Source organism: Sinocyclocheilus rhinocerous, unplaced genomic scaffold, assembly GCF_001515625.1.
Source record: "Sinocyclocheilus rhinocerous isolate Xijiao unplaced genomic scaffold, SAMN03320098_v1.1 scaffold843, whole genome shotgun sequence".
Classification (NCBI taxonomy): domain Eukaryota; kingdom Metazoa; phylum Chordata; class Actinopteri; order Cypriniformes; family Cyprinidae; genus Sinocyclocheilus; species Sinocyclocheilus rhinocerous.
The window spans coordinates 222,964-241,265 of record NW_015655383.1 but is presented as its reverse complement, the minus strand read 5'-3'; the positions used below and the strand labels follow the sequence as shown (position 1 = coordinate 241,265).

Here is an 18,302-nt window from a genome sequence, read left to right as displayed (position 1 = left end):
TTTGCTTTTAATACGTTTCTTTCAAGGTACCTGTCACGTTGCTGCTACTGCGTCGGAGCGAGGAGACGTGGGAGAATCCAGAACAATCATAGACTTTAATGACATCAATAATACCAGGGAACTCACACGTAGCACAAGGAATCGACGTTTAGACCTGACAAACACAGACTGAACAGACTGGGGCTTAAATACACAGGATAATGAGGGACTAATGACAAGACACACCTGAAATCAGTGAACACTATCAACATGAGGGAGAAACTAGGTCACGGAGCACATTAGGAGAAAAACACAACAAACACGGGAACACAGGGCTGACACTACCTCCCCAGTAGGCACTCTGGAGGCCTCTACGGACAGGCTTACACGGCACGGAAGGCCTCCATCCATTGACGGATAAGGCAATTCGAGGGGCCATGGCGGAGAGGGCAGACTAGGGAGCCATGGCAGAGCAGAGAACTCAGGGGGCCATGGCGGAGCAGGCAGACTAGGGAGCCATTGTGGAGCAGGCAGCTCGGGGAGCCATGGCGGAGCAGACAGTTCAGGAGGCCATGGTGGAGCAGGCAGCTCGGGGAGCCATGGCAGAGCGGCCTCCGTGGCCTTGGCCTCGGCACTCGGCCCGGCCACTACGGCCAGAGCCCTATAGCTCCCCCCCCCTAAACATTCCTTGGGGGAAATTTCAGGTTCTGAGGCCCTCCCTGGGCTTGACTCGGAAACAGGGGCCCTCTCTGGGCTGGACTCGGGACAGGAGCCCTCCCTGGGCTTAACTTGGTATAACCCAGATCATTAATCTAGGTCACTAATATTTAATTGAAATTTTATCTAATTATTATTGCTATAATATTTAGAAAGGAAAGACAAATATGCAGAAAGATCACTCTACAAGTAAAAAGGAAAAAAAAAGTTCCTGAATGATTCTTAATTGGGGAGGTGAAAGGTTAGCTCCGCCCCTTTTGGGTGGTAGCGTACGAGCAGACAGAACGAGAGCGAACTTGAAAGAGAGAAGACTCAGTGACGCAAATTCGATGAAAATACAGTTTAATAATCCAGCAATAGATTATTAACAAGTTAAGACCCAGATTAGTGAGATATTAACTCTTAAAAGCTCACGCTGCACAGCACTGAAAGAGACGCGACAAGAAGCTGATGAAATAGAGCCTAATCAGTATTTCTTCAGAGGAATACTTAATATATATATATATTTTTCTGATACATTTCTCCTTGGTGAATACAAATTTCATTATAAGAAATGTATTTAATTAAACTAAATGTGAATACTGTTATTGGAGATTAAAGTTAACAAGGAATGTGAGTTAGTAATGTAAAAATGTGTTGAAAATGCTTTATTTTTGCTTCAATACGATCTGTTAGTGTATATAATTATGTTCAAGTTGTTAAAGGGTGTTTTATTTGTGAAGATGTGATAATTTCTCAAAGTGAAATGTGTTTCATGTGGTGCTAGCTTTGCTAACACTGTGCATAGACTCTAGTGTTGTAATTGAGCACATGGCGATTAGCATGTATGTGTTGCGTATATGCAAATAATTGAAGCAGACGCTTTAGTCATTTGAAATGGTTTATTCGAACAAGTTACTGATGATTGTTTTTGGCTTTGTTTTTGCAAGGCCAGGTTTTTTAAATTTATTTTGTCTTTGTTGAGAATTGTGATCCTGAATCCTGTCCTTGCTGAAAACTCGTATTCCGGTTTGGACTGGCGAGCCATCCCATCATTTCGTGCCTGGAAACGGAGAAAAAGAGATTGAAATTTGTCGATCTGGTAGGACCAAACTATATTTGTTTGGAGTTTTTACAAGTTTTGCTGCCTGGATTTTCCCTGGATCAAACAAAAAAATGTTTTCCCTTCGTGGACTGAATTTTTCCACTTTTGATGAACATTGCTATATATTATTTATTTTTTTTAAACTGAACTGGACATTGAGACTTTGAATTCAAAACTGAAACTTCATATTGAGAATTTGATCTTGAATCTAAAAATCGCATTTTGAAACTGATTGAAGCCCTCCTTGGGCTGGACGTGGGAACTGGAGCCCTTTCAGGAGCAGACTCAGGGGCTGGAGCCGATACTGGAGCAGACTCAGAGGCTGGAGCCGACCCTGGAGCGGACTCAGAGGCTGGAGCCGATACTGGAGTGGACTCAGGGGCTGGAGCCGACACTGGAGCGGGTATTATCAGCAGTTTTCGCATTGCTCAATAGCTAATTACCCTTCTCCATCCCCAACTCCTCCTCTGTCAGTCGGGATTCAGCCTTCTGATTCTCCTTGAATCAGACTAATTCTAAAATGTGTACATAAATGTATTGCAGATATTGTTAAAGTTCAATCATGTTATGTTAGTTCTGTTCTGTTTACCCTGGGGGGTTATTGCTGCTCTCCCTGCTCTCATCCATGCTAGGCTGCATGGAGGCGCAGGGAGTTCTTGCCCAGAACAGAACCATACCGCCAATCCAAACTGTATGCTAATTGTCAATCATCTTTGACGATAGTGGTCCTGACCGGACTCAGGGGCTGGAGCCGACACTGGAGCGGACTCAGGGGCTGGAGCCGACACTGGAGCGGATTCAGGGGCTGAAGCCAACAATGGAGCGGACTCAAGGGCTCGAGCCAACTGTCGCTTCCTCCTCAGATTCTTCCCTTGATTTGGGGTTAAGGATCGGGCTGAACACACTGGGGCTTAAATACACAGGATAACGAGGGACTAATGACAAGACACACCTGAAATCAATGAACACAATCAACACGAGGGAGAAACTATTGCTGCTCTCCCTGCTCTCATCCATGCTAGGCTGCATGGAGGCGCAGGGAGTTCTTGCCCAGAACAGAACCATACCGCCAATCCAAACTGTATGCTAATTGTCAATCATCTTTGACGATAGTGGTCCTGACAGAACTGAATCTGAACTTTGTGTTTTTTTTCCTTCTCTTTAAATTTTGATATCCTTTTGTTACTTTGGTCCTTGATTTGGGGTTAAGGATCGGGCTGAACACACTGGGGCTTAAATACACAGGATAACGAGGGACTAATGACAAGACACACCTGAAATCAATGAACACAATCAACACGAGGGAGAAACTAGGTCATGGAGCACATTAGGAGAAAAACACAACAAACATGGGAACACAGGGCAGACAGTACCTTGAATTAGATGCTTTTAAATATTGCTACCACACCCACTTTTACACAATTCACAGAGCCAAAGTAATGTGTATATATCTCAGAAAGTTGGAATTCATATCAATTTCAGTTTTAAACTTGCTGTCTCTCTGGTGTAAACTGTTCTGTAATTTCTCTAGAATTGACACCATTTTTCCATTTATTCAGTGTATTATAAAACTATGAAATATAAAATAATTCCAAAAGACGGATACTAATTTGCTTGTCATAGCAACTTGCCAATTTTTTTTACATCACTTTAACTTTAAAAATAAGTTGAGCAAGCTACATGAAATTCAACTTGATATTTTAAGCAGTTTTTAAGTTTAAATGACTTGTACAAACAAATTGATTACAAAAAAAGCAACTGAACATTTTAAGTTTTCAATTTGAAATAGGTGGATTTTTACAGTGTAACCACATGTGCTTCAATAGTGGATTGTGTGTAATTCATAAAGAATATTTGCACAAAAACCATTCCACCCCCGATTTTTCATACTTACAGTACTATGTGATCACGGAATGAGAGAAAACAGACTTCTTCCCATCATTATTAAGCCAACATAAAATTCAAATAGGGCCTGTTTACTTTCTTAATACACATTTCTAATGATTTATTAGTGATTACAGCAACAATAGCAAATAAATATGGGCTATAAATGTCAAATTTGGAAGCACTTGTTCATCTAATGTCAGTCATATTATGATAAATGAGCAGCTGCTCACCTCAATCTCATGACATGCTTCATCATAATCAACACCTTTACTCTCAATATTCATTGTGAGAGGCACATTATCTGATTCTCTTTACAAACTCTGGTTTTTCTGACCTCTTCCACTGGCAAAGTGAGCTGTAAAGGTGTTATGTTAGTGCTACATTTATACTGCCTTCCTCTATTCATATCATTCAAAATGATAAAATCAACAGAAAAGGGCAGCTGTTTTTCTTATCACTCACAGAGCTTCCTATTCCTATCAAATTGCATTAAAGAGTGCACATACAGTAACTATACTCTCTTTCACTAAGAGAAGCTGCAGATATTTCATACACTCAGAAAAAAAAGCACAGTTATTGTACCTTTAGGGGTACCACAGCTTGTCACTGGGGCAGCACCCCCAGAGGGACACCATTGTACCTTCGTTATCCCTAAAGGGTTCATAATAGTACCATAATGGTACACCTAAAGGGTACATATTACTACTCTAAGGTACTAATATGCACCGTTCAGGGGTAAAAAAAAAAAGATACAGAAGTGCTTCTTTAAAGGTACTGCAGTGACAAGCTGTTGTTACCCCTAAAGGTCCAATAACTGCACTTTTTTTCTGAGAGTGTATGAAGATTGTGTCTCTTTTTGAAGATTGTGACAGAGACTACAGTCACCTGAATCGGTCTGAAAGCTCCCTCCACCAGACATGGACTGGAACTAAAAAAACAGCCTCCAATGATAGTCAATACCAAAACACAGTAAATAATTCTCCACATATGCAATACATATACAATACTATTGCCTAAATGCACTAGCCTGCTAATTTTTCTGAATGAAAAGTTTTTTCAACTGACAGGCTGTACAGTTATATTACTCTGAATTGTGTGTGTGTGTGTGTAATTCAGAGTATTCTAAACAAAGAGTTTCATTTTGAACAATTCAGTACTGACTGAATAAATTATGTGGTCAGCTCTTGGCTTTTTGTTTGCAGTTTGCAGGCTTTTTGTTGTTGTTGTGTTTTTTGTTACTTGTGTGGTCACATAAGTAAGTCACATAAGTAAGAATTTGTTGGTACAATATTAAAATTTCTTGTATTTCTAATGGAACAATCTGGAAAGCTTCACAGATAAATGCAAAGTACTGACTCCACACAAACACATGCACAAAATGAGTAATTCAATCACTGGCAAAACAGTCAAGATTTAGACAAAATTTTGCAGTTTTGCAAATGAATCACTAACCTCAGACGTCATGTTCTTGTTTAGTTCTGACACCTGCTGGATCTTAATGGCATGTAATTAGAAGACCCTTTTTAAGGGCTGTCAATTTATCTTGTTAACCTAATAAAAAAATTGTATTTGACATAATGGCAAAAGACACACACCTGCATGTTTACACAGACCAACATTAACCCTAAAAGGGGTGACATATCCTGGGGGATACATACATTTGAGAAGCTGTGGGGAGAAGCAGTGAAAGTGTAGGTCTCATTTCTTGGTTTCATCTTGAAAAGGTGTTTGTGTTTGAATATTTAGATGAGGTGACTTTTGTTTCTCCATTCTTTGTTTAGCTCACGGGCAGCATTTAAACCTACATGGCCGCCTGTAGTGGGAAATCTACTCACCCTCCGATAAAAGTTAATCTAGTTCATGTATTTACACACGATGGAGGGGATTTACCTGTTTAAAAAGCTGTTGTTCAGCATTAGCTTATTAGGTTTACATTGAAATTTTTATAAATTAAATGCTTATATTTTTTGTAATCTGTCTCTAAATGTTTGTATCTCAGGGGATACGTCGCCCTTTTAGGGGTATAAACCAAGATTTATACAATTTTTGTGATATCAACTTCAAATTTGGAACATAAATCGGTTAGACATATGGCTTTGATTTTATAGCAATTTTAGAGTGCAACATATTTTATAAAATATTTATTTTATATAAAATAAAAACAATTAGTATACTACATTATCTTTACTGTAAACTTAAACTTTTATAACTTTTTTATACTTTCATTTTTTGAAATGCTTTCACTTCAGCAATAATCTGCTATGTGTCTTCTTTAAAAAGAGACCAACGTTAGGTCTGCACTTTAAAACATTCAGGAATTACAACCATGCTGTAACAAGCATTGATAAACAAGTGTTCTGTTTCCAGTGAATTTATACCCCCAAAGGAGCAACGTATCCTGGGGGATACAAACATTATCTAACAAATATAAGAGTCAAGTTTTGAAAAAAAATCATGCAATTGTATTATTTGAGTCCCAATAAGATGGAAAATAGCATTAAATTAATTTTCTTATGTCTCTTTATGGGTTTGCCCTTTTTAGGGTTAAAAAATGTCACCTTGAAAAAAAATCTACCTTGAGTTCAGTTCTTTTTTCTTCTAGAGTAACTTGTTTAAATTATTATTTGGGGTCTTTCTTTATCAAATATTGCAATTAATTGTGATTTAATTTGATTTAATTTACCATTTCATTACACGTTTAAATTGATTGATTGATGCAGTTTATGTGGTTTATTTCACTACTGAGCAGCACAGTAAATTTCTGAGAACATTTTTGATTTGTAATTCTAATTTTAATTATCAGCCATGCCTTTCAAACAGCAATTCGTTTTTTTGTAATTGTTGTGGTTCATTCACATTCATTTATTCAAAGTTCTGCTCCGTCAATTCAACCACCATTGTGCGAGTCAACACTTATCTCTCTCAGAAACACACAACACTCGCGTCTCATTTCTGTTTGTGTGAAATGATTTCAATAGTGTTTATCTGATCAAACGCAGTTCTCTCACAAACTCCATCTCTCTGTCTTATGATCTGATTATCTCTCTGATATCTGTGCATGCACTATGAATGTGTCGTATGCCCTTACAAACATTTGCAGTGCAGAAGCATAGTGTTACAGTGTGGAATCAGTATGAACATTATAAATATACTTGCTGCATCCAAAATCAAATACTTCATTGCTTTATAGTATGCAAAAAACAAGTAGAATGTCCAAATTCATAGTATTCAAAAAACAGTAGGTGAAAAGTACCTGGATGACCTATTATTTCCAGTGAGATTATGAAGTGCATGTCTGATGGACACTTTACTACACCATGAGGCCATGGGAGAGGATTTATGAGTGGCAGTGAAGTGACACGGCAGGCACAGGTAGGTCATGTGACAGTAACAACATGGCAGATGTTTTATTTATTTCATAAAACAGAAATAATATACTAACCTTTTGTCGAGTTAACGGTGCATTTCTCTTTTGTCCTTTTACGGCCACTTCCACCAAACAGTCAAAAAAGACCTCCCTTGCCATTGGTCAGTTTTTCGCGGGCAAGTTCACTACTGTAAATTGATTTACAGTAGTGAGGAAATACAGTAGTGACCGTATATTTTCCCATAATCCTTTGCTGTTTACAGTAAAATACTGTATACACATTTTACAGTATCTTACTGTACATATTACAGTAAAATACTGTTCAAATTACAAAAATCGGTTACAGTGTACATACTTTTTTTTAGAACTATATAGAACATACTTTTTAACAGTCGTGAGCTAAGTTCAAATTCAAATGCAGTACCTACTCAGTATGTGTTTTTGGATGCATCAAGTGTGCTATTGTCCAGAAGAGGAAAAAGAATATACTTATTTCACAATAGAATCTGCAAAAAGCATTACCACAGCAAATCCAGTGAGCTCATTATAAACTTGGCACCTCGTAAACACAATTTTTGGACTAATAACTGGGCTCAGTATGAGCATTTCTCTCACCTGACCTGGCCAAATTCGCCCATTGGCCTTTGACCATCATGGCCTCCTAACCATCCCCATATCTGCTGATTGGCTTCATCACTCTGTCTCCTCTCCACCAATAAGCTGGTGTGTGGTAGGCGTTCTGGCGCAATATGGCTGCCGTCGCATCATCCAGGTGGATGCTGCACACTGCTGGTGGATGAGGAGATTCCCCCCTTCTATGTAAAGTGCTTTGAGTGCCCAGAAAAGCGATATATAAATGTAAGGAATTATTATTATTATTATTATAATTATGTGTGAATGTGGAAAGTTATTTGGACTGGTGGAAGAACTTCAGAAACTGATCAAAACTCACTTAGGAACATTATATATTCAAATGCAAATGGTGTTTCTCACAGCAATTTGCTGCTTTTCATTGCTTTCCATCCAAGTCAATGGAGGTCACACAGGTTACTGCTGTACACTCAGGATGTATTATTGCTTTCTGTCTGCACTTTAATTGTTTGGCTGATGCCCATACATTTTTCACACCTTTTTTAATCTGCATCTCTAATCTTCAGCATTGCATTATTAAGATGAAGTGTCAAGTAAAAAAAACTTTTACAAAGGATGAAAACATCTGCTTTGGATGGATAAAATATATGAGTAAAAAATGAAAAAGGGTTAATTCACCAAGAGGGGAAAATGAAAATACTGTCGGGAGAAGGAGAGCTGAAGTTTGGCTTTATGATCAATGGCTAGTGGGCTAATAGACTCACCCAAATATTTATGGGAAATTTCACTGGTACGGAATGAGGGAGGAAAACACCAAACAACTGAAATAAATCTCTTTTCCCTCTTATTTCAAAGCTAATATAACTGTGCCAGTATCAACTCAAATAGCTGGAATATAAACACGACGGTGAGTAAACGATGGCAGAAATGTCATTTTTGGCCAAAATGTGTGTTACATAAGAACAAATGAAAGATGTGAGTGCAGCGGTGTGAAAAACATCAAGCCCTTGAGTTGATTTGATGCATGCCTGTGCTGTTTTTGAGTCAATCAGGCGTGAGTGCTCTCACAGTCAGTTAACCGCTGAAAGTACGGTCAAATGCATTAAAACTCAAGCAGGTGTAAATGATCACAGATTAGACTAAAACTGTGGTATCTGGTTGAATTTAAAACTTCATTTAATGCCAAATTGCAGAATTATGGGTAAATAGTATTAGTCAGCAGTTAAAAGCAATTTTCTGATTTATACACTGGTCTTTTGTAAAAGGAGGAATCAATGTTTACTAATGATTAGGGACATGCAGGCACACTGCTGGAAGAACAACGGCTTAATTATGGGCTATTTTACAGCGCAGAGGTACAGCAGCTACCAAATGAACAATTAGTTCATTTCTGGGCATCTCACTGGTGCTTTTACTTGGAATTAAATTGCCTATTTTTCCATTTCCATGCATGAAATATATAGGCCATTATTTGACTTTTAAATGTGCATTGATAAAACACAGACACACTTGTAGGATTTGTCTGTTTTACAGCTTCTCACAATTCTGACACGAATGCACAAAGTACAGATGATCTCCAGAGATGCATCTTAAACTGCTAACACATTCGGGAAAGAGTGTATGAAGAACATAAGGTTTTAACGGGAGAAACTGGGAGAGAAATGTAGCATTGCATCACTTGCTAAGCAAAGGATGCTCTGCAGCGAATGGGTGCCGTCCGAATGAGAGTCCAAACAGCTGATAAAAACATCACAATAATCCACAAGTAATCCACACCACTCCAGTCCATCAGTTAACATCGTGAGAAGTGAAAAACTGCATATTTGTAAGAAACAAATCCATCATTAAGGCATTTGTAACTTTAAACCATTGCTTCTGGCTAAACTATGAGTCCTCTATACATAATATTGCTTTCTTCAGTGAAAAAGTGTTCTTATCTGAATCAGGAGAGAAATATGCAGAGATCAAGCACTGTTTACAAGTGAAGTTATTATTATGTGGGTGTTACAGTGGAATATTAGTGGACTCCTGTTTTGTTCAGAAGTGATGCTTTAAAGTTAAAACATTTCGATGGATTTGTTTCTTAAAAACACGCAGTTTTTGGCTTCAGAAGACATTAATTGATGGACTGGAGTCGTGTGGATTATTATATGTGACCCTGGAGCACAAAACCATTCATAAGTAGCGCGAGTATATTTGTAGTAATATACAGGTGCATCTCAATAAATTAGAATGTCGTGGAAAAGTTCATTTATTTCAGTAATTCAACTCAAATTGTGAAACTCGTGTATTAAATAAATTCAATACTGAAATAAATGAACTTTTCCACGACATTCTAATTTATTGAGATGCACCTGTACATTGTATGGGTCAAAATGATCCGTTTTTATTTTATGCCAAAATTCATTAAGATATTAAGCAAAAATCACGTTCCATTAAGATACGGCCAAATATTGTCCTATCCTAACAAACCATACATCAATGGAAAGCTTATTTATTCACCTGACCCTCATGACTGGTTTTGTGGTCCACGGACACATATTACTTTTTCTTTCTTTACAGAAATATTTGCAACCCATTCAGAAGGAAAACTGAACAAAACTTTTACACATCTATAGTTTTATGATGATGATGATCCTGATCGCTGCATGATAAAAATCCCATGCAGCCATCTGAATCGTGTTTGAAACCAGTACATTTAGGATGCCAGAGCTGCGTTTTCTATAGAGGAAGAGTATGGAACGACTCAGAATGGGCATCCGCTCCATAACCAACACTGCTAAAAATAAATGAGGTGCTGGAAAAGATCTGATTTTACACCTCAATAATAGCATATTATGACCTCTGAATGGCACATACACACAAACACGGTGAAATTCTCAAAGTCACACCTAAATATCTGTGACAGGTCATCTTCTGCCACACAAGCACACACACACACAAGCACGCACACACACACACACACGCACGCACACACACACACACACACACACACACACACACACACTCTTTCTTTCATAATAAATTTTACTTTTAAACAAAACTGCAATAATGCTTTCATCCTTATTCTTCATCTGTCTTCCAGTCTAAATAAAGACTTTCAGTGCGACACAGGACAAAGGACTGCATTAGGATTATGTAAATAGATGAATAATATTAGCCTTTTGAACCAGCTCAATCTCTCAGTAAAAGATCAAGTGACTGTAAAACACTTCACTGACAGAGAGAAACAGATGAGGACATTATACTCAAACTCCAAGCTGCTTTATCTGGTTCCTGGAATAGACTGTTTACAGTATATAACTTCAGAGGTGCTGTGGTTTTGCTGCGTGGAGGCTGTATTTATATCAAAGTGGAACACCAGCGAGTTTAGATGCTAACCGTGGATCAGGGTGAGTATTATTGTGTGAAATAATGCCCACAGTTCGGTGACTCATGCATGATTCTCTTCTGTTTTGTCATGAGCGCTTACGGCAAACACAAATTTAACTGTAGGGTTGGATGACTACACTGCAAAAAAAAAAAAAAAAATCTTTATCTTTGTCTTGTTTTTCAGTAAAAATATTTAAACATGCAGACATGTTTTTATTATTTTTTTTATTTTTTATAAAGAAATCAATATTTTTATTTAGCATGGGTGCTTTTAAATTGATCAAAAGTGACTGAGAAGACATTTATAATGTTACAAAAGATTTCTAATAAATTCTGTTCTTTTGAACTTTTTTTCTACTCATCAAAGAATGTGTAAAAATGTATCACAGTTTCAACACTGATAATAATAAGTAATGTTACTTGAACACCAAATAAATATTAGCATAATTTACATGGTAGTGTATCTTTAATTATTGTTTTTTGGATTTGTATTTTTTTAAAGGGGTCATATGATGCGATTTCAATTTTTCCGTTTCAGAAAGGCGGGGCATAGAGGAGAAACAATAATGTACAGTATGTGGAAAATAATGTGTTTTTTTAACTTTAAACCGCATAAACACATTTCATTACACCAAATACACAAAATAATGTTCTTTTTAGCAACGTCATATGACCCCTTTAACAATTTGATTCAATTTGATTATATTTACGTTTTAAGTAAATGTTAGGCCTAGTGTTATTGTTATTTAGATGTTTAAATATTTAATGTTTAAATAGTTTTCCTGGAAAAGGATGAAAATTATGATAAATAAAGTGATTATTTTTGTGGCATGATTATACCTGTATCGATTTTTCTCTTTTTTCCATCTTGTGCTTTTACACTCAATGATTTATTCCTGTATTCGACTTTTTTTTTTTTGTATTATGTTGGTTATGCGGTGTGTGTTAAACAAGTGCAGTGCTGTGGAAAAGAATTTCCCCCTTGGGGACAATTTTTTGTTTTTTTAAATGTTCATTACTGGTACCTTCTATTCAACCCACTGATCCATTTATTTATTTATTTTTTCTTTCTTTTCTGGAGAAAAACTTTAAAAAGTTTTCAGTTTTCACATAAAGTCTCTCAGTGTGGTGACACTAGTCTTTATTTATTGCAAGGGCAAGTGGAAAGTGCTTTTCATTATGGCAGCTTATTTCAAGGGCAGGGAAATTGCTGTGCTAAATATATAACAAGAATATTGAGTTACATTCATAAATGAATGAAAGTGGCATGTTAGAGGAGAAAAGGGGCAGATAGTCGAACAATAACCGTCACATTAGCAGTCCGGGCCGACAACTGCCTCAAGGTGCCTTTTCAAATGACGACCATGTCAAGATGAATGAACAATAACCGGGCGAAACTGTGAAAACATTTCAAAGGATAAACAGAGCAATACACTCATGTGGTTACCATGGCCATCTTTGCTGCATCACTGATTATGATTATTGGCAAAAAAAAACAGCTAATGTCATCATGTTTAGTTGTTTTATACTCATTAAATTAACATTTGGTATTGCATCATTTACAGGGATGTGCAACATTCAAAATTAAGAGAGTCTATTATATTTTAGCAAACAAAAATTGTGAAGGAAAGTTTAAATTATGCATTTTATTTTCAGTATGAATTACTCATGAACAGGTTAACATACACTGCCGTTCAAAAGTTTTGCATCAGTACGATTTTTAATGCTTTTTAATGGAGTCTCTTATGCTCATCAAGGCTGTATTTATTTGATCAACAATACAGAAAGAAAACAGTAATATTGTGAAATATTATTGCAATTTCTAATATTGGTTTCCTATTTTAATATACTTTAAAATATCATTTATTTCTGTGACGCAGCACTGAATTTTCAGCATCATTACTCCAGTCCTCAGTGTCACATGATCCTTCAGAAATCAGTATAATATGCTGATTTATTATCAGTGTTGCTTAATATGTTTTGGAACCAATCTTTTGAACGGCAGTGTACAAACAACATATTGGGGTATTTTTAAAAACACTGGATTATAAGTAATCAATGTGTGACAATATTGAAATCTATGTTTTTAATGGTGTTAACTGCTTTCACATTATTAAACTGAAGTCCCCATGTCCTCCCATCCAGTAGAGGGCGCTGTTCTCATGTCTCTGGGTTGCAGACAGATGGACGGAGTCGTCCAAACTTCACATGAAAGTCATTTTCGGCCCTCACCAGTGCTTCTTCATCGATATAGACTGCCGCCCTTCTGGCAGTGAGGAAGTACTGCACTTTCCTGGGTCTCCAGCCTAACACATACATCAGGAGTCCACACACGGCCGCAGTGGAACGTCCCACTCCTGCGTTACAGTGAACATACACTGTGTGACCGTTCTCCAGCAGTCCATAGAGCAAGAACACGGCCTGCGGCAGCATCTGTGTGCGACCTGCAGAGGGCAAAATTACAATACATATATCCAACAATAGAGGCTCTTTTTTTAGTGTTAGTAGTCTACACATTAAAACAAATCAATGCCTGACCTTCTGTGCTCATGTCTGGAGTGGGGATCCAGATGTACGAAAGGCCACAGTCTTTGTACAGGTGTGTCATGGTCTCTGGGCTCATGGGTTGACTGAGGTCACGCCGGCAGCCATGTGAGTTGTTTACGACGTCCCATTCTGTCTGAAAGTTCATCACTGCTGTAACACCCAGTTCCTGTTTCAGCTTTAGGGTTACATGTTCGACCCGTCGAGGGCAGCTGCCCAACCAGACACGTGGCAGCACCCTAAGGAGAAGAGAGAGAGGAAACTTAGCAAACCAGCGACGGCCCATCAGAGGAGGAAAATGTATTGAATATAACAACTGAAGAGGTCAAATGTGCAAAAGTAAAAGTATTTTTTTTAGTAAAACATTATTTTGGTAACCCACTTTACTTAAAGCCTTTATGTATAGTGCATAAGTAGTTATTATTAATATTATAAAAGTAATGCACTTGTAATGCAACTTTTAATGCATTGTACAATCTCATTAAATAATTGTAACCACAGTTAATACATTATAACACTTATCAATTCATTGTTACACTATGCATTTTAAATTTGGTTATAATTATTTACGACAAGATATAATGTATTACAACGCACATTATGAAAAATTGTAATGCATTATACCCTTTAATAACCCTTTATAATGCATTATACATAAAGGCTTTAAGTAAAGTGTTACCATTATTTTTTATTGCATGGTAGACCAGAGATCATCTGTGTATAAGAGTGTACTGAGCAGCAAATAAACATAACAATTAAACCGACTACAATTTTGTATTGGTTTGATCAATATTGTACTCTTCCCTGGAAAATTCCCTCATGTGTCCCCGGTGTAACATACGATCACCTGTGCTTAATAGTTATATCATGAGATCCCAGAGCAAGGAGGGGAAATAGATGTGGCAGTTTGATAGGGGAGATCATAAAACATATAGTGTATTTAAAAAAAAAGTGACAGTGTTACTGCATAGTGATTTACTTTTTAGTGCCTTTTGCCATTGAAACAAACCCCTGACCCTTCGTATTCATCTTAGGACTGCGAACTGAAGGGGTACATTTCCAATCCCCTCCTCTTCTATTATATACTGAATACGTAACCATAGTTTTCTTAAAAAACAATGTATCTATTCTAGTTTTTATGTTACAAGCAATTTCTGTAATTAGTATCTGAGAGCTTACTGAGAGTCTGACCCATGTCAGGAACGCAGTAGCAGTGTTTACTCATTCAGCCCGACTTTCAGAGAATAAATACGTATTTGTTTTGGAATAATTAATCTGAATCATTATATAATCAAATGTTATATTGTATGGAAAAAGTGTTATAAATTGGAACTTTTAACTATTCTGTGTGTCTGAGACATGTTAAAACCAACTGTGCCTTTAGGGCCAAGAAGGTCACTAACGCACCACATGTATCCAGCAACTCTTATGCATGCTTAACGTTTATGATTCTTTTTAGTTGCTATATATGTTAACCTATGACAGTGACTCATGTGTAGAAGTTTGTCTCAGTGTACTGTGTGAATGTATTGTTCTGTTCCAGTGATGTTCTGCAGCTCAACCTTGAAGGGAAAAGATATTGCCTATGTTTTATCAAATGGTGTATTTGCATATTGGTAGCATATTGGTCTCTCTATGGGCTGTAACTGTAACTGTAACTGTAAAGGAAAGGAAAGGAAAATGTGACAGGACATTCATGAAAGAATAAAACGAAATGAAACAAAACAAAACAAAACAAAAAAAGACAGGACAAATGAATAGGAAAAGGAAAGTAAATAATGGGACAGAAAAAGACAAGACAAGGAAAGGAAACGAAAGGAAAGGAGAAGAGAGGAGATCGTTTTAAATGTACATTTTCAGTGTCTATCGTTTCTGAGACAGCCATGTCAGCAGGGGTCTCTCCCTCTCTTGTGTAAGTGAGAGCTCCAGACTCAAATAATGGAAATGCTAATGAGTGTTTAGTGGTGTGAGGACACAGACTGACAGCCAGGGGAATGAAGGCAGGAAGGTCAGAGACATCAGGTGAGAGATGTATTTTTACCTAAGAAACCCACATGCCTCTTTGAGGGAAAAGAATAAATGAGATGATTGAAGGGAAAGTGAATTTGCTGCAGGTTAATGGTCTGAAGCATTGAGTGTGATCTATCCTCTGCCCAAAATCTTCTGCAGGGCAGGACGCTTGGTTTGATGTCAAAGGCAATGACATGTATATATTTTTCCTCTGTGGCCTAAGTGTCCAAATGCTTTTTGGTGCTGCTGTACACGATGTGAGAGGTGTGTGCAATGCATTCCTTCTCTGTAAATGACTTGTTTGTGTGTGTGTGTGTATTTGAGAAGTGGGCACGTGTAGTGCATTTTAATTGAGCAAAGGTGAGAAGTACAGGTTGTGCTTAATTAGTGGTCAAAGACCTAACAAGGTCTACTTGATTCTGGAGAGAAAAAAAGGTCCTTGTATTTTTCCTTGGGACTTTGTGCATTCAACTGCCAGAGTTTATTTTACACTCTCCATTTGGTGTGAATCAGACTTTGTAATGAATACACACAGACACTGTTTCCTGAGTTTTACGGTTGTTAGTTTCTTATAGAGTCAATGACAGACTTATGTGGGAGTGAACAGTAGGAACATTGACTCTTTTGTAAATATAGAAAAATCTGACACAAGAAAGATCAGCTTTGTAGTTCTTGTAGTTCATTTTTCTGTTGAGTTCTCAGTCCTGTCATTGAAGCTTTTGTAATTCCACAGTCTGTGACCGAGCCCTTCCTTCAAGCCTTGGTGAGAAAGACATGCACTTAATTGTATTACATGAGCACTTCAAATTTTATGTATATTAAATAATAATAAAAAACTGTACTTGCAGATAATATAATATTAATTAAATAAAATACACTTAAAATTAAGTCTGTTTCTTAACACTTAAGTACATAAAAAAAAAAAAATGCACTTTGTAATGTCAATTAAAAGTATTTAAAGTAAATTTTAAATCTTTATGTTTTAATAATCTTTTGTCATTCTTTCAAGAAGTTCACTTATTTTGGTGTGTTGACTAACATACTATAGCACATGTAAAGGACTTATAATTTTAACTGCAGTGTGTTATTTGATATTACACTTAAAAGTTTCACAATTTGAGTTGAATTACTGAAATAAATGAACTTTTCCACGACATTCTAATTTATTGAGATGCACCTGTATTCTATCCCCCGGTTTCACAGACAAGGCTTAAGCTAGTCCCAGACTAAAATACATGTTTGAGCTGTCTCAACTGAAAATATCTTGCTCTGACATATCTTAAAAAATTTAATAGAAGTAGACACAAATGAGACATGAGAAATATTGAGAAAAAAAAGTCAAAACTGAGAATGTGTTGGAAGAAACATAGAATATGTCTTTATTGTCTTGCTCAAGACTCCAATATTGAAATATTTTATTGCTCAGTGGTTGCTCTTTCTAAGCTCATGAGACTTAGTTGTGATTCTCATGCCTATTTCTCATTTTAGTCTCAACAGTGTCTCAGATGTTTCTTCTAAAAATCTGTAGGATAAATAAAAGTAGACAACTGAGACATGAGAAATATCTGAGAGAAAGGAACCCAAAATGACAATGGGAGAGAAACGTGTGAGAAACATGGGAGATGTCTTTATTGTCTTGCTGTAATCTCTTGCACTATAAAAATGTTTTACTACTAAGAGGTTGCTTTTTTTGTTTTCACCTTTAATGGTCAGGACAGTAGGAGTAGAGACAGGAATCAGTTGGACATGTGAGAACTGAACAGGAGCAGGAAAGTACCTTTAGCTGGGATTTGAACCCATGTTGTCTGAGGTGCAGTTGTGTCTTCACGTCGATGTGCTGCTCACAAGGCTATGGCTTTGACAGAGCTTAGTCAACGCTCAGGATACTAAGGGCTGATTCTCTTATATGTCTCACTGAAATATCAGCTTTGTCTTAAGATGTCTTTAGTTTTATTTTAGGAGAAACTTTAAACTTTTACTAATATTGTAAATACTGAAACTATCACTTAAATAGGATTAAACATTTCAGAATATCAAGGGTTAAATGTTTAAATTTATCTTCAATGTCCAGCATTGTATTCACTAAAAAATCCTGGGTTATTTTTTTAACCCTAATGCTGGGTTGAGCCCTTTGGGTCATTTGTTTGGGTTATTTTTTCAGTGTTTGGGTAGTTTTTGTGTTTCCCAGCTCCTGGGTCAAATGTAACAACCCAGTGTTTGGGTTGCTTTGCAGCTCCTGGGTCAGACATGACATAACCCAATGTTTGGGTAGTTTTTGTTTAACTCAAATCCGGGTCCAACCGTAACCCAGGGCTGAGTTATTTATCGCGGGGATTTTGCATCTTCTCTTCACGAGAGAGCAGTACTAAGCGCCATCGCATTGATGCATTCTATGGTAAAATAGCTTTGCAGCTCCTGGGTCAGACATGACATAACCCAATGTTTGGGTAGTTTTGTGTTACTCAGATCCAGGGTCAGACGTAACCCAGCGGTTGAGTTATTTATCGCGGGGATTTTGCATCTTCTCTTCACGAGAGAGCAGTACTAAGCGCCATCGCATTGATGCATTCTATGGTAAAATACAGGTTTGTGTACATTTTATTCTATCTATAAAATCGTTACTGTGCTGTATATCGTAAAATTTTATGCAGAGCAACATACAGGCGCGCGGTGTGAGTCACCTTTAACGAGTGTCGCGGTCTTTTCGAGTGATGGAAAAGCCTGATGCTTTGCATAAAATAAACAATTTTA

At 37.1% G+C, this 18,302-nt stretch overlaps 1 protein-coding gene across 1 annotated transcript in view; it reads right to left on the bottom strand.

The window, feature by feature from the left end:
* Positions 1-13,027: 13,027 nt before the first annotated feature.
* epm2a (EPM2A glucan phosphatase, laforin) overlaps positions 13,028-18,302 on the bottom strand; it is a 32,748-nt gene continuing 27,473 nt past the window's right edge. The window contains exons 3-4 of the mRNA XM_016524920.1: positions 13,536-13,780; positions 13,028-13,441 (exon numbers count right to left, since the gene is read on the bottom strand). Coding sequence (XP_016380406.1) covers positions 13,158-13,441; positions 13,536-13,780 — 529 coding nt within the window. The 3' untranslated portion in view covers positions 13,028-13,157. The remainder of the gene's footprint in view (positions 13,442-13,535; positions 13,781-18,302) is intronic.